The sequence below is a fragment of the Salvelinus alpinus genome, chromosome 8, assembly GCF_045679555.1.
Source record: "Salvelinus alpinus chromosome 8, SLU_Salpinus.1, whole genome shotgun sequence".
Taxonomy (NCBI): domain Eukaryota; kingdom Metazoa; phylum Chordata; class Actinopteri; order Salmoniformes; family Salmonidae; genus Salvelinus; species Salvelinus alpinus.
In genome coordinates this window covers 56,372,468-56,387,208 of record NC_092093.1, presented here as the reverse complement: position 1 = coordinate 56,387,208, position 14,741 = coordinate 56,372,468, and the positions used below count along the sequence as shown (strand labels likewise).

At 40.6% G+C, this 14,741-nt stretch overlaps 1 protein-coding gene across 1 annotated transcript; it reads left to right on the top strand.

Moving 5' to 3' along the window:
* The first annotated feature begins 5,161 nt into the window (after positions 1–5,161).
* On the top strand, positions 5,162–13,296 carry LOC139583330 (sialic acid-binding Ig-like lectin 13). Its single transcript, XM_071414289.1, has 7 exons — positions 5,162–5,407; positions 8,751–9,137; positions 9,266–9,571; positions 9,707–9,973; positions 10,190–10,283; positions 10,394–10,451; positions 10,829–13,296. Exons 1-7 carry the CDS (start codon positions 5,359–5,361, stop codon positions 11,099–11,101), a joined length of 1,434 nt encoding a protein of 477 aa, XP_071270390.1. The 5' UTR covers positions 5,162–5,358; the 3' UTR covers positions 11,102–13,296.
* The last annotated feature ends 1,445 nt before the right edge of the window (positions 13,297–14,741 follow it).

The following is a 14,741-nucleotide window of genomic DNA, read 5'->3' as shown; positions in this document are numbered from 1 at the left end:
ACCGAGTCAATGTGCGGGGGTACAGATTAGTCGAGGTAATTTGTACATGGAGGTAGGGGTGTAGTGACCATGAATAGATAATAAACAGTGAGAAGCAGCAGTGTACAAAACAAATGAAGGTGGGGGGGGTAAATGTAAATAGTCCATTGGCCATTTGATTAATTGTTCAGCAGTCTTAGGGCTTGGGGGTAGAAGCTGTTAACGAGCATTTTTGTCCTATACTTGGCACTCTGGTACCGCTTGCTGTCTATAACTTGGGTGACTGGAGTCTCTGACAATTTTTGGGGCTTTCCTCTGACACCGCCTAGTATAAAGGTCCTGGATGGCAGGTTGCTTGGCCCCAGTGATGTACTGGGCCGTACGTACTACCCTCTGTAGCGCCTTACGGTCAGATGCCGAGCAGTTGCCATACCAGTCGGTGATGCAACCGGTCAAGATGCTCTCGATGGTGCAGCTGTAGAACCTTTTGAGGATCTTGGGACCCATGCCAAATCATAGGGTTGTCACATAATTTTTTCATCATGAAAAACAGACTTGGTATGAAACAGAGTAAGTGTAATTGTATCTGACTGATTCTCACACACCACTCAACTTCTCCTACACCAACTTCCTCTTTTTCTTGCTTAACTTCCTCTTTAAAGTCTATTTGCCAAGAAAACCCTGGTGGGCTGGATGACACATTTTCACACCACTTCTATACAGATTTGACTTTTTCGTATCAGGCTAGAAGAATTTATGCAGCAGGTTAGGAGAATTATGGCTATGGGTTACGCTCCCTAAAACACTTCTGCGAGCAGGCCTTTCTAATTGACCTGGCCCGGGTATCCTGGAAGGATATTGACCTCATCCCGTCAGTTGAGGATGCCTGGTCATTCTTTAAAAGTAACTTCCTCACCATCTTAGATAAGCATGCCCCGTTCAAAAAACGCAGAACTAAGAACAGATATAGCCCTTGGTTCACTCCAGACCTGACTACCCTCGACCAGCACAAAAACATCCTGTGGCGGACTGCAATAGCATCGAATAGTCCCCGCGATATGCAACTGTTCAGGGAAGTCAGGAACCAATACAAGCAGTCAGTCAGGAAAGCAAAGGCTAGCTTTTTCAAGCAGAAATTTGCATCCTGTAGCTCTAACTCCAAAAAGTTCTGGGACACTGTAAAGTCCATGGAGAACAAGAGCACCTCCTCCCAGCTGCCCACTGCACTGAGGCTAGGTATCACGGTCACCACCGATAAATCCATGATAATCGAAAACTTCAACAAGCATTTCTCAACGGCTGGCCATGCCTTCCACCTGGCTACTCCAACCTCGGCCAACAGCTCCGCAGCTACTCTCACAAGCGTCCCCAGCTTCTCCTTTACCCAAATCCAGATAGCAGATGTCCTGAAAGAGCTGCAAGACCTGGACTCATACAAATCAGCAGGGCTTGACAATCTAGACCCTCTATTTCTGAAACTATCCGCCGCCATTGTCGCAACCCCTATTACCAGCCTGTTCAACCTGTCTTTCATATCGCTGAGATCCGCAAGGATTGGAAAGCTGCTGCGGTCATCCCCCTCTTCAAAGGGGGAGACACCCTAGACCCAAACTGTTACAGACCTATATCCATCCTGCCCTGCCTATCTAAGGTCTTTGAAAGCCAAGTTAATAAACAGATCACTGACCATCTCGAATCCCACCGTACCTTCTCCGCTGTGCAATCCGGTTTCCGAGCCGGTCACGGGTGCACCTCAGCCACGCTCAAGATACTAAACGATATCATAACCGCCATTGATAAAAGACAGTACTGTGCAGCCGTCTTCATCGACCTGGCCAAGGCTTTCGACTCTGTCAATCACCATATTCTTATCGGCAGACTCAGTAGCCTCGGTTTTTCTGATGACTGCCTTGCCTGGTTCACCAACTACTTTGCAGACAGAGTTCAGTGTGTCAAATCGGAGGGCATGTTGTCCGGTCCTCTGGCAGTCTCTATGGGGGTACCACAGGGTTCAATTCTCGGGCCGACTCTTTTCTCTGTATATATCAATGATGTTGCTCTTGCTGCGGGCGATTCCCTGATCCACCTCTACGCAGACGACACCATTCTGTATACTTCTGGCCCTTCCTTGGACACTGTGCTATCTAACCTCCAAACGAGCTTCAATGCCATACAACACTCCTTCCGTGGCCTCAAACTGCTCTTAAACGCTAGTAAAACCAAATGCATGCTTTTCAACCGTTCGCTGCCTGCACCCGCCCGCCCGACTAGCATCATCACCCTGGACGGTTCCGACCTAGAATATGTGGACATCTATAAATACCTAGGTGTCTGGCTAGACTGTAAACTCTCCTTCCAGACTCATATTAAACATCTCCAATCCAAAATCAAATCAAGAATCGGCTTTCTATTTCGCAACAAAGCCTCCTTCACTCACGCCACCAAACTCACCCTCGTAAAACTGACTATCCTACCGATCCTCGACTTTGGCGATGTCATCTACAAAATAGCTTCCAATACTCTACTCAGCAAACTAGATGCAGTTTATCATAGTGCCATCCGTTTTGTTACTAAAACACCTTATACCACCCACCACTGCGACCTGTATGCTCTAGTCAGCTGGACCTCGCTACATATTCGTCGCAAGACCCACTGGCTCCAGGTCATCTATAAGTCCAGGCTAGGTAAAGTTCCGCCTTATCTCAGTTCACTGGTCACGATAACAACACCCACCCGTAGCACGCGCTCCAGCAGGTATATCTCACTGATCATCCCAAAAGCCAACACCCCATTTGGCCGCCTTTCCTTCCTGTTCTCTGATGCCAGTGACTGGAAAGAACTGCAAAAATTGCTGAAGTTGGAGACTTTTATTTCCCTCACCAACTTTAAACATCTGCTATCTGAGCAGCTAACCGATCGCTGCAGCTGTACATAGTCCATCTGTAAACAGCCCACCCAATTTACCTACCTCATCCCCTTACTGTTTTTATTTATTTACTTTTCTGCTCTTTTGCACACCAGTATCTCTACTTGCTCATGATCATCTGATGATTTATCACTCCAGTGTTAATCTGCTAAATTGTAATTATTCGCTCCTATGGCCTATTTATTGCCTACCTCATGCCTTTTGGACACAATGTATATAGACTCATTTTGTTTTTTTCCTACTGTGTTATTGACTTGTTTATTGTTTACGCCATGTGGAACTCTGTGTTGTTGTCTGATCACACTGCTATGCTTTATCTTGGCCAGGTCGCAGTTGTAAATGAGAACTTGTTCTCAACTAGCCTACCTGGTTAAATAAAGGTGGGGGGAAAAAATAATAATAATAAATAAAAAAAACTCTATTGTTCTTCCCCTGAACAAAGCAGTTGAGCCACTGTTCCTAGGCTGTCATTATAAATAAGAATTTGTTCATAACTGACTTGCCTAGTTAAGTAAAATACAAATATTACCTAATACCAACTCACATATCCATTGATAGTGAGTGGCAGCCTAAACTGCATGCAGACATGACATTTTAATACATTTTACCCACATATAGGCAAAGCAGTTGCCATAAAACTGAAATGGTAATTTTTGTCCCTTTTTTGTCAGTCGCACCATATTCTCATCCGCACAATATTGCAGCATCAGCGTAGTGTAGTGTCCAATAGTCAATACTTTCTCTCTTCTCTCTCTCAATCATCTGGTCCCTCCGCTTCTCAATCCCTGATCCTGTCCTCCAGAGCCTTCAGCTCTCCCTCCACCTGCTGGGTAAAGTACGCCCTCAGCTCCTGGGTCTCCTTCTCCCAGAAGACCTTGGGCAGGTCGAAGATGGTTTTGTCTAGAAGGGATACAGCTTTTGTCAAAATGTTGTTTTCTAGCAAGTTTAGCAGAATTTATGCAGCAGATTAGGATAATTAACGTATCAGGTTATGATGATTAGATGAAAGTATGGAAAAGGGTTAGGATTAGCTAAAATGCTAAAAGAATACAACTTAAATTTGACAAAAGCTTTATCCCATCTGGACTTGACCGTCGAAGACAGGGCCCATGTCTACCCTGCCACCCATTGCCCTGCAGGTCGCTGGCTCTCTCCTGTTGCACACGGGACACACTATTTTCACACCAAATCATTTTGGTTGCAGGTTAGGAGCAGGGACAGATTACCAAACAGCCCCAGATAGCATATGATTGCAAAATGAGTAGAATTACAGGAAATTAGCATTAAAACTGAAACCTTTTCAATCGACTTCATGGAAAAATGTGTTGAATAGCAGGGAATTAGCTTTATAACTGCCTCATTGCAAAATGTGTAGAATAGCATTATCAAATTGCAAATTTTCCTCTGCACAATGGCAAAATGTGTTGAAATGCAGGAAAGTAAGCGCAGGGTCCAAAATGTGGTTGTGCAACCTTGGTTAGGAGAGCATTTTCCCTAACACTAACCCTTTTACCTAACCTTAACCTCAGTCTCCTAACATGCTGCGTTAATTCTCCTAACCTGCTATATAAATTCTCATAAACTGCTACAAAAAAGTCAATTCCGTATCAAAGTGGAGTGAAAAGAGCGTCTCTGTGGCTTCCAGCCCACCGGGCTCTTTTTGGCAAATAGACTTCAAAGAGGAAGTTGGTGTAGGAGAAGTTGAGTGGTGTGTGAGAATCAGTCAGATACAATTACAGTTACTCTGTTTCATACCAAGTCTGTTTTTCATGTTGCAAATAATGTGACAACCATATGTTTTGTATAGAACTCAAAATAAACTTTTCCTTTTTTTATTTGAATAAATTATTAGTGGATTTTGGTTAATAATTTAACTATATTTTTAAAATCCCACAGATATTCCCATTCAAGCCAGGGAGATACGGGAGAGGGAGATGGTTATGCTGCCAAAAGTTTCTTTTCACAATTTATTGGGGGCAGACTGGGGGCCTGTATCAAAATGTGGTGACCTGTCCTACCCCGAAAGAGGAACATTAAATACCGTAGTATTCTTTTAAAATAAAATCTCATACAATTATTAGGAAGTACGTCACTGATGAGATGTGAGATATGCCACATGAATTTCACTACATTAGTTTGTCAGACTACACTACGGGTGTGACAGTCTCTACTGTAGACAGTTTACGTTACCGCCTAAGGCAAGTATCGACTTCTTCAATATATTATATGTAAATTTGAATGTTCAAAATACATTAAAGGAAATGAATTATGAGTAATGAGATTCAATATGTTCTAAAGTACTGCTGTTTGTTCATGTATTATCTTCACAACTGAAGGACATAGTGTATTGATATGGAGATGGTTCAATGCAATGTGTTGTGTGAGTTAAGCTACTCTACCAGTAAGTGTATGTTTGTACTGTTTCAGGTGATCAGTAGTGTGTGAGTTCTCACATGACTTGTCCTGAGAACATGTTTTTTCTCATTGTCCTCTTTATGTCAGGTGAGTCTTCCTCACAACAACAACTAGTTATGAATCAGACATAAAGGAATAACCACAAGTCATTATATTTTATGGGATGTGCTATATAACTGTGTTGAAAAGTCTACAGTTAATTCCTGATTATTGCATTTTAATAGTCTGGATTCAAACAGTCTTGTGAAAAACTATTTTGCATATTTTTGATACTGAATGTTATCAGATATTCAAACAAAAGTTGATAGTAGATAAATGGAACCTGAGTGAACAAATAACACATCAATTACATACTTATTTCATTTATTTCATAAACAAAGTTGTGCAACACCCAATGTCCCTGTGTGAAAAAGTAATTGCCCCTTTATACTCAATAACTGGTTGTGTCTCCTTCAGCTGAAATGACTCCAACCAAACACTTCCTGTAGTTGTTGATCAGTCTCTCACGTTGCTGTGGAGGAATTTTGACCCACTTTCCCATGCAAACTGATTTAACTCAGCGACATTTGTGGGTTTTCAAGCATGAACTGCTCGTTTCAAGTCCTGCACAATATCTCAATTGGGATTAGGTCTGGACATTGACTAGGACATTCCAAAACTTTAAATTTGTTGCCTTTTATCAATTTTCATGTAGTCCTGATTGTGTGTTTTGGAATGGTGGCACAACCAGTTATTGAGTATAAAGGGGGCAATTACTTTTTCACACAGGGGAATTGGGTGTTGCATAACTTTGTTAATGAAACAAATGAATAACTAATAAAAAGTGTGTTATTTGGTAACTCAAGTTCCCTTTATCTAATATTAGGTTTTGGTTGAAGATCTGATAACATTCAGTTAAAAAAAAAAGCAAAAATAGAGAACCAGAAAGGGGTAAATACCTTTTCATGTCACTGTATGTGTATGTGAAACCGACGTCAGTGTGCGGTTAACAGTATAGCTTCCACCACTGTCCCCATCCCCATACCGGGCTCAAACTAGTGGTCCTCTGCTCACAAACACATGTCACCTCACTCCTTGACAACATACCAACCAATTGAAAAAGCACCTGTACATAGAAATAAGTTCATATTATTATTATTGAGAGAGACTGTACCAATGATGTGTATAAACCCTGGATCGCTGATGCTATGTAACGGCCAATGAGAGACTTTAAATCCACCGGTCTCTATATATGGTACTCCCCAGAAGAATATCTTTACATGTTTATTTTTTTATTTGTTATGTTCAGGTCATATAAAAAGCATGAGCTGGAGCACACCCAGAGAAAATGACTTATTGTAGAGGTTCTGACGAACAGTGAATACACTGTAAGCTATAAAAACAAAGAGAGTTGCACACTCTATCTATAGAAGCTCCCAGTCATTTATTGGGTAAAACACCTAAGTTTCAGCATCACTGTGCCTTCTTCAGGGTAAAGTCATGAATGTTTGAACCAGGTTATGTAGACAAACAGTGCAATTAGTGCAACCAATGACAATCATGAGGGGTGTGTCATAATTATGAGGTTAATTAGAGTGAATTGAGTGAAACTGTTAAAAGACAATAGTTTACAGCATATTAAATATATTAGCCTATTGTTATCATTAAAATTAGCATAAGATTAGCATCAACATACAGTATTGTTTAATTTAATTTCACATATATTTAATTGTTTCCAATTACATTAAATGTTGTTAAAATGTTATATTTTGGTTCATCCATAATGCATAATAAGCATCATCAACGGGGGAACATATTGGTTGTATGCTCATAAACTGTAGAAAGAATACATTATAAGCTGATAAGCTGTAAAAAGAATATATTCATTTATAATACTTCTTTATAAAAAAGAATTGTTCATTAGAAGGGACTGAGACCAAATTCAATTTTAAGACACTAGGGGTCAATGTTTTTAAAATGCCTCCTCTCCTTGGTAGACCAACATGCTCAATGCGTGTGTATATGAGTGTGTATTTGAGGGAGGAGATGGGATGGTTAGCTTCAACAAAGTGAGCTGCTACTGGATAGTCAGTGTTCTTACACCTGATTGAGCTGCGGTGTTCAGCTCTGCATTGTTTTAATTGTCTTTTCATTTGTCCTACGTTGGCTTTTCCACATGAACATGTGATGAGATAATTTACTACCTTTATCTTGCAAGAGATGATACCCCTAACAGGGATTTTTCCACCTGTATGTGGGTATCTGAAAAAGGATGTTTTTGTAGTGCTATTGCACTGTGAACATGAGCCACATTTGTAGTTCCCATTTGGAATGGGTGTCAAGAGTGTCTGAGTGGGCTCAGGGGGCAGGTCAGATCTCACTAAGCTATCTACAATATTGCAACCACACTTATAGACCACCAGTGGGGGGTCCTTGAAGAAGAGTGCAATTGGTGTGTCTGATTGCAGAATACGCCAGTGCTTTTTCAGGATTGCTTTCATTTTCTCTGAACACTTGGTGTACTTAGTGCAAAAGACTTGTTTTTCTTCTTTGGTTTAGTTTTTAGCAATTCCTCTCTTGGTTTTTGAGATATTTCTTCATTGCAGCATCAATACTTTTTTCATTGTAGCCTCTGATTTTGAATTTATTTTTCATTTTCTGAGCATTGCTGTCAAAATCTGACTGTTGGCAACAAATTCGTTTAGCCCTGCATAACTGGCTACATGGTAGGGGATGCATACTATCCGCACATAACAGGGTATTGCGGTCTGTTGGCTTTGTGTACAGGTCTGTATGTAATGCGTCATTCCCTTTGATGATCCATAAGTCCAGGTAGTTTATTTTTCTCTCATCAGTCTGCATGGTGAATTTGAGATATTCAGAGCTCTCGATTAGCAGAGTTTGGAATTAATTTAGTTCCTGCTGACTTCCTTCCCAGAGCACAAAGACATCATCTATGTATCTCTTCCATGAGAGGATTTTAGAAAGTAGGGGGTGTGTCTCTGTTTTGTAAATGAGTGCTTCCTCAAATTGTTCCACATACAGGTTTGCATAGTTGGGGTCAAAGGGGGAGCCCATGGCTACACCCCGAATTTGAAGGAAAAGCTCTGACTCAAAGATGAAGTAGTTATTGGATAATACCAGTTCAGTGAGTTACAAGATGCAATCAAGGGTAGGGTCTCTCTGTTGAAGGAAGCGTTGCAGTTTTACAAAATATAATTTAAAAGTTTGCATTAAGGTGTCTGTAATAGAATATACTTGTCAAAATGGATGTGGACATTAATAAATACATTTTTATAGCTTCCAACATCTTTTTTTACATTGGAGGAGGAGATGGCTGTGCAGTTGCTTCCAAACAGCGTCCCCTGTCAGTCATCTAGGGTTAATACATATCATTGGACTGAACTGAAAATATATCAGAACCTCCCTGATGTTGTCTTTTATGTTGCAGGTGTTCTGGCCTGCTTTGGTCAACGAGATTTGATCGCCACAATGCCAGATAGACTGGATGTACTGACTGGCTCCTGTGTGCAAATCCCATGTTCATTTGATATTCCTGGCCAACATAAGGATACATTTAACAGCACAATACTAACCTCTGGAGTCTGGATTAAAGAAAATCCATACTTTGGTGGGCGTCCGTACAATGTGATATTTAACAGTAGTAAGACGGTCAACAGATATCAAGGGAAGATAACTGGAAACATGTCCCAGAAGAACTGCACCACAGTCCTCTTCAATGTAACCACCAGTTACACGAATAAATACTTCTTCAGGATTGAGAGTCAACCATTCCGTGCAACAGACACTGAAAAGTCTGTTGATATAGTTGTCAGAGGTAAGAGACAATTTAACTTTTAACCAACAATTTTTCTCAGTTCATATTCCTTTCATCAAAGATAAGAGTAGAACAAGTGGATAATTTAACTATTAGTGTAAAATATATTTATCTACAATGTATTACAGATTTGCCTTCCAGTCCCATCCTTACTGTCTCAGGTGAGGTGAAGGAAGGGACCCCTGTCAGTTTGAACTGCTCTGCTGTCGCTCCCTGTCCCGAACACCCCCCTGAGCTGACATGGACTCTCCCAACACAATTCACACCTGAGAACCAACTGCAGGAGAATCCAGACCAAACCAAATCAGTTCTCTCCACGGTGACCTTCACTCCGTCATACCTTCATCATAAGAAGAACATCACTTGTACTGCAGTCTACCCAGTAGGGACAAGCAACAAGACAGCTGAACATAACATGATGCTTAACGTTTCATGTAAGATTTAGTCACCGGTTCCTGTAGAATAGATCATTCTATCATGTTTTCACTGATGATTGTCATAGAGTGGTTTTGATGAGACTATTCAATATACCATATCAGATACATTCTAAATGAACCCCTCTCCCTCAGTCTCTCCTAAGGACACCTCGGCCTCCATCAGTCCAGCTGATCCAGTATTAGTGGGCAGCTGTGTTAATCTGACCTGCAGCAGTACAGCCAACCCTCCTGTGACAAACTTCACCTGGTTCCAGATCAGTGAGGGTAAACCAGCACAGGTAGCATCTGGACAGAGCTACTCCCTCAATGTGACTGTTGGTGATGGAGGACTGTACTTCTGTGAAGCAAGAAATAGTCAAGGCTGTGGCAAGTCAAAGGAAGTGCAGCTGGCTATTAAAGGTAAAACGGGCACGTAGGGCAGATATACACTATATATACAAAAGTATGTGGACACCCTTTCAAATGCGTGGATTCAGCTATTTAATGACATTGACATTAATGCCCATGATTTTGAAATGAGATGTTCGATGAGCAGGTGACCACATACTTTTGGTCGTGTAGTGTACAATGCAGATTTTTATGTGAGAAATGACCTAATATGTGCTGCATTTTCAGGGCAAGAAGAGACTGTTAACACAATGGTTTTTGGGATTGCAGCAGGAACTTTGGGGGTCCTTTTGCTTATCAGCCTGATCAGTGTTATTGGATGGTAAAAACTATTCCTGGATTCAATACAAACTATTATTTATCCTGTGTTTGTGCTTCTGCATATGAAAACCCTCTCAGTGCATTCAGAAGGCCTTTCTAAATGTCTTCCAGGAGGAGAAACTCGAGGCTTCACGATGGACTTGAAAGGACAGACAATCCACGGGGACAGGTGGGAATAAGGCTACACTTTCAAAACCATCTACAAAGTGTATCTAAGGAAGTACTGAATTAATGCAGAAACGATTTAAAGCCATGAGGTTAACATCATTTTATAGCAAGTTCAGGGGGAGATGACCACATCGATAGCAATGCCACATCCTGTAAGAACATGGAATGATAACAGAATAGCTGTTGGACTTTGACAGTGTTTTCTTTAGATTGGAGCTCATTTGTTGACAAAATTTAATTCTTTACTCCTGTCAGTTGAATTTACATTTTCATTGACATCCACTCAGTATGTGTTGTGTAACCTGCTGACCTTACAGTTTTACACATGACTGAGCTTAGAGCTTTCCACCTGTTCCTCTCTCTGTGTTCTCTCCACAGAACTCCCCGGTTGGGACAGTGTGCTCTAACCAGGCCACAGCCGGAGAGGAACCAGAGGAACGTGCAGAAGACCAGCCTGAAGAGATCCACTATGGTGACATAGACTTCTCCAAACTACGGCCCAAAGAGACCCCAGCTGCAGCCCAGGACAGGGTCCAGGGACAGGAGAGTGAGTACGCTGAAGTCAATGTGACCGGGAGAGGGGTCCAGGAACCACCACTTAACAACCTAGATGGGCTTTATGCACAAGTGAATAAAAGAGGTGCATGTTAATTTTCCAATGGGTATTAAGTGTTTTTGTGTACAGTATTGTCATTGTGTATTAGTTTTCTATTGGTACTTTTGTTACATTTATAATTATGTGCTCTTTGATTATCTGCGTATTTGTAGAATTTGCTGGGATGAAAAGTGTTTAACTGTTACTATAGTGTTGATATGATGATGTAGGATACTCTTTATTTCAGACCATTTATTTTGAGTGTTGAGTTCACAGAGCATCTGTTTAATGGGTTCCAGTATAGAGGAACTGCTGAGTTCAACTAGCCTACTGAAGGCAGTTTAGGACCATATAAAGTGAATGATGACTGAGGAGAGAAGACACAGGTAGTTGGAGAGACAGTGGTCTGATACTAGACAGTAAGTCTACATGATGACAGAATGGTGTTAACATCTACTAGTCACTGTTTATCTTAATATTTTGTGCAGTTACCAGAATAACAATATAATCTATTTTCAGTTTATACAGTTGAAGTCGGAAGTTTACATACACTTAGGTTGGAGTCATTGAAACTCATTTTTCAATCACTCCACAAATTTCGTGTTAACAAACTATAGTTTTGGTAAGTCGGTCAGGACATCTGCTTCGTGCATGACACAAGTAATTTTTCTAACAATTGTTTACAGACGGATTATTTCACTTATAATTCACTGTATCACAATTCCAGTGGGTCAGACGTTTACATACACTAAGTTGACTGTGCCTTTAAACAGCTTAGAAAATTCCAGAAAATTATTTCATGGCTTTAGAAGCTTCTGATTAACATCATTTGAGTCAATTGGAGGTGTACCTGTGGATGTATTTCAAGGCGTACCTTCAAACTCAGTGCCTCTTTGCTTGACATTATGGGGAAATCAAAAGAGATCAGCCAAGACCTCAGAAAACAAATGTAGACCTCCACAAGTCTGGTTCAATTTCCAAATGCCTGAAGGTACCACGTTCATCGGAACAAACAATTGTACGCAAGTATAAACACCTTGGGACCACTCAGCCGTCATTCCGCTCAGGAAGGGGGCGCGTTCTGTCTCTTGGAGATGAAAGTACTTTGGTGAGAAAAGTGCAAATCGATACCAGAACAACAGCAAAGGACCTTGTGAAGATGCTGTACAAAAGTATCTATATCCACAGTAAAAACGAGTCCTGTATCGACATAACCTGAAAGGTCGCTCAGCAAGGAAGAAGCCAACGCTCCAAAACCGCCATAAAAAAGCCAGACTATGGTTTGCAACTGCACATGGGGACAAAGATTGTACTTTTTGGAGAAATGTCCTCTGGTCTAATGAAACAAAAATTGAACTGTTTGGCCATAATGACCATCTTTACGTTTGGAGGAAAAAGGGGAAAGGCTTGCAAGCCGAAGAACACTATTCCAACCCTGAAGCACGGGGGTGGCAGCATCATGTTGTGGAGGTGCTTTGCTGCAGGAGGGACTGGTGCACTTCACAAAATAGATGGCATCATGAGGTAGGAAAATTATGTGGATATATTGAAGCAACATCTCAAGACATCAGTCAGTAAGTTAAAGCTTGGTCGCAAATGGGTCTTCCAAATGGACAATGACCCTAAGCATACTTCCAAAGTTGTGGCAAAATGGCTTAAGGACAACAAAGTCAAGGTATTGGAGTGGCCATCACAAAGCCCTGACCTCAATCCTACAGAAAATTTGTCGGCAGAACTAAAAGAGCGTGTGCGAGCAAGGAGGCCTACAAACCTAACTCAGTTACACCAGCTCTGTCAGGAGGAATGGGCCAAAATTCACCCAACTTATTGTGGGAAGCTTGTGGAAGGCTACCCGAAACGTTTGACCCAAGTTATACAATTTAAAGGCAATGCTAACAAATACTAATTGAGTGTATGTAAACTTCTGACCCAGTTTGAATGTGAAGAAAGAAATTAAAGCTGAAATAAATCATTCTTTCTACTATTATTCTGACATTTCACATTCTTAAAATAAAGTGGTGAGGCTAACTAGCCCAAGACAGGGAATTTTTACTTGGATTAAATGTCAGGAATTGTGAAAAACTGAGTTTAAATGTATTTGGCTCAGGTGTATGTAAACTTCCGACTTCAACTGTGTCTATTTAGAATTTATCTTGTCAGTTTTTATATTGAGTATTAAATGAACAAAACAATTGAGGCTGAATTTATGGTTGTTTATTAATTGCACTGTAATAAAAACCTTTACATTCAATTTCCGTGAAATCTTTTGGTCTTTTTGGTCCAACATTTTACATACCTCATTAAAATGGATTATATTGAGATTTTGTGTCACTGGTCTACACACAATGTGGAATTATGTTTTTAGACATAAAATTGAAAATATGAATTGTCTCAAGTCAATATGTATTCAACACCTTTTCTATGGCAAGCCTAAATAAGTTCAGGAGTAAAGATTTGCTTAACAAGTCACATGAGTTGCATGGATTCACTTTGTGTGCAATACTAGTGTTTAACATGATTTTTGAATGACTACCTCATCTCTGTACCCTACACATACAATTATCTGTAAGGTCCCTCAGTCAAGCAGCGAATTTCAAACAGATACAGCCACAAAGACTGGGAGCTTTTCCAATGACTCACAAAGAAGAGCACCTGTTGGTAGATGGGTAAAAATAACATACATTTGACATTGAATATCCCTTTGAGCATGGTGAAGTTATTAATTACACTTTGGATGGTTTATCAATACACCCAATCACTACAAAGATACAGGCGTCCTTCCTAACTCAGTCGCCGGAGAGGAAAGCAAACGCTCAGGGATTTCACCCACTGGAGGTTGGTGGCACCTTAATTGAGGAGAACGGGCTCGTGGTAATTAAACACATGGTTTCCATGTGTTTTATTCCATTCCATTTTCTCCGTTCCAGACATAATTATGAGCTGTCTTCCCCTCAGCAGGCTCCACTGATTTCACCATAACGCCAATGGTGACATTAAAACAGTTCCATAGTTTAATGGCTGTGATAGGAGAAAACTGAGGATGGATCAACAACATTTTACTTACCGCACAATACTAACCTAAATGACAGAGTGAAAAGAAGGAAACATGTACAGAATAAAAATATTACAAAACATGCATTCTGTTGGCAATAAGGCACTAAAGTAAATCTGCAAAACATTTGGCAATGAAATTCCCTCTATGTCCAACACAACAAATAACTTAGTATACTCTTCATATTTTCAAGCATGGTGATGGCTGCAATATGTTATGGTTATGCTTGTCATCAAGTGTTTTAGGATAAAAATAAATGGAATAGAGCTAAGCACAGGCAAAACTCTAGAGAAAAACCTGGTTCAGATGTTCAAAAGACACTGGGACACAAATTCACCTTATAGAAGGACAGTAACCTAAAACAAAAAGACAAATATACACCAGAGTTGCTTACTATGACAACATTGAATGTTCCTAATTGTCCAAGTTACAGTTTTGATTGGCTTGAAAATCTATGGCAAGACTTGAAAATGGCTGTCTAGCAATGATCAACAACCAATTTGAAAGAGCTTGAAGAATTTTTTAAAGAATAATGTGCAAATATTGTACATTCCAGGTGTGCAAAGCTCTTCTAGTCTTACCCAGAAAGACTCACAGCTGTAATCGCTGCCAGAGCTGATTCTAATGCAACAGCTACACTTCCG

Bases quoted from the DNA above. Each gene is read 5' to 3' on its own strand.
- LOC139583330 (XM_071414289.1), top strand. From the start codon at position 5,359: ATGACTTGTCCTGAGAACATGTTTTTTCTCATTGTCCTCTTTATGTCA. The intron at 9,138-9,265 runs GTAAGAGACAAT...AATGTATTACAG, and splicing joins TGTTGATATAGTTGTCAGAG to ATTTGCCTTCCAGTCCCATC. The intron at 9,572-9,706 runs GTAAGATTTAGT...CCTCTCCCTCAG, and splicing joins CATGATGCTTAACGTTTCAT to TCTCTCCTAAGGACACCTCG.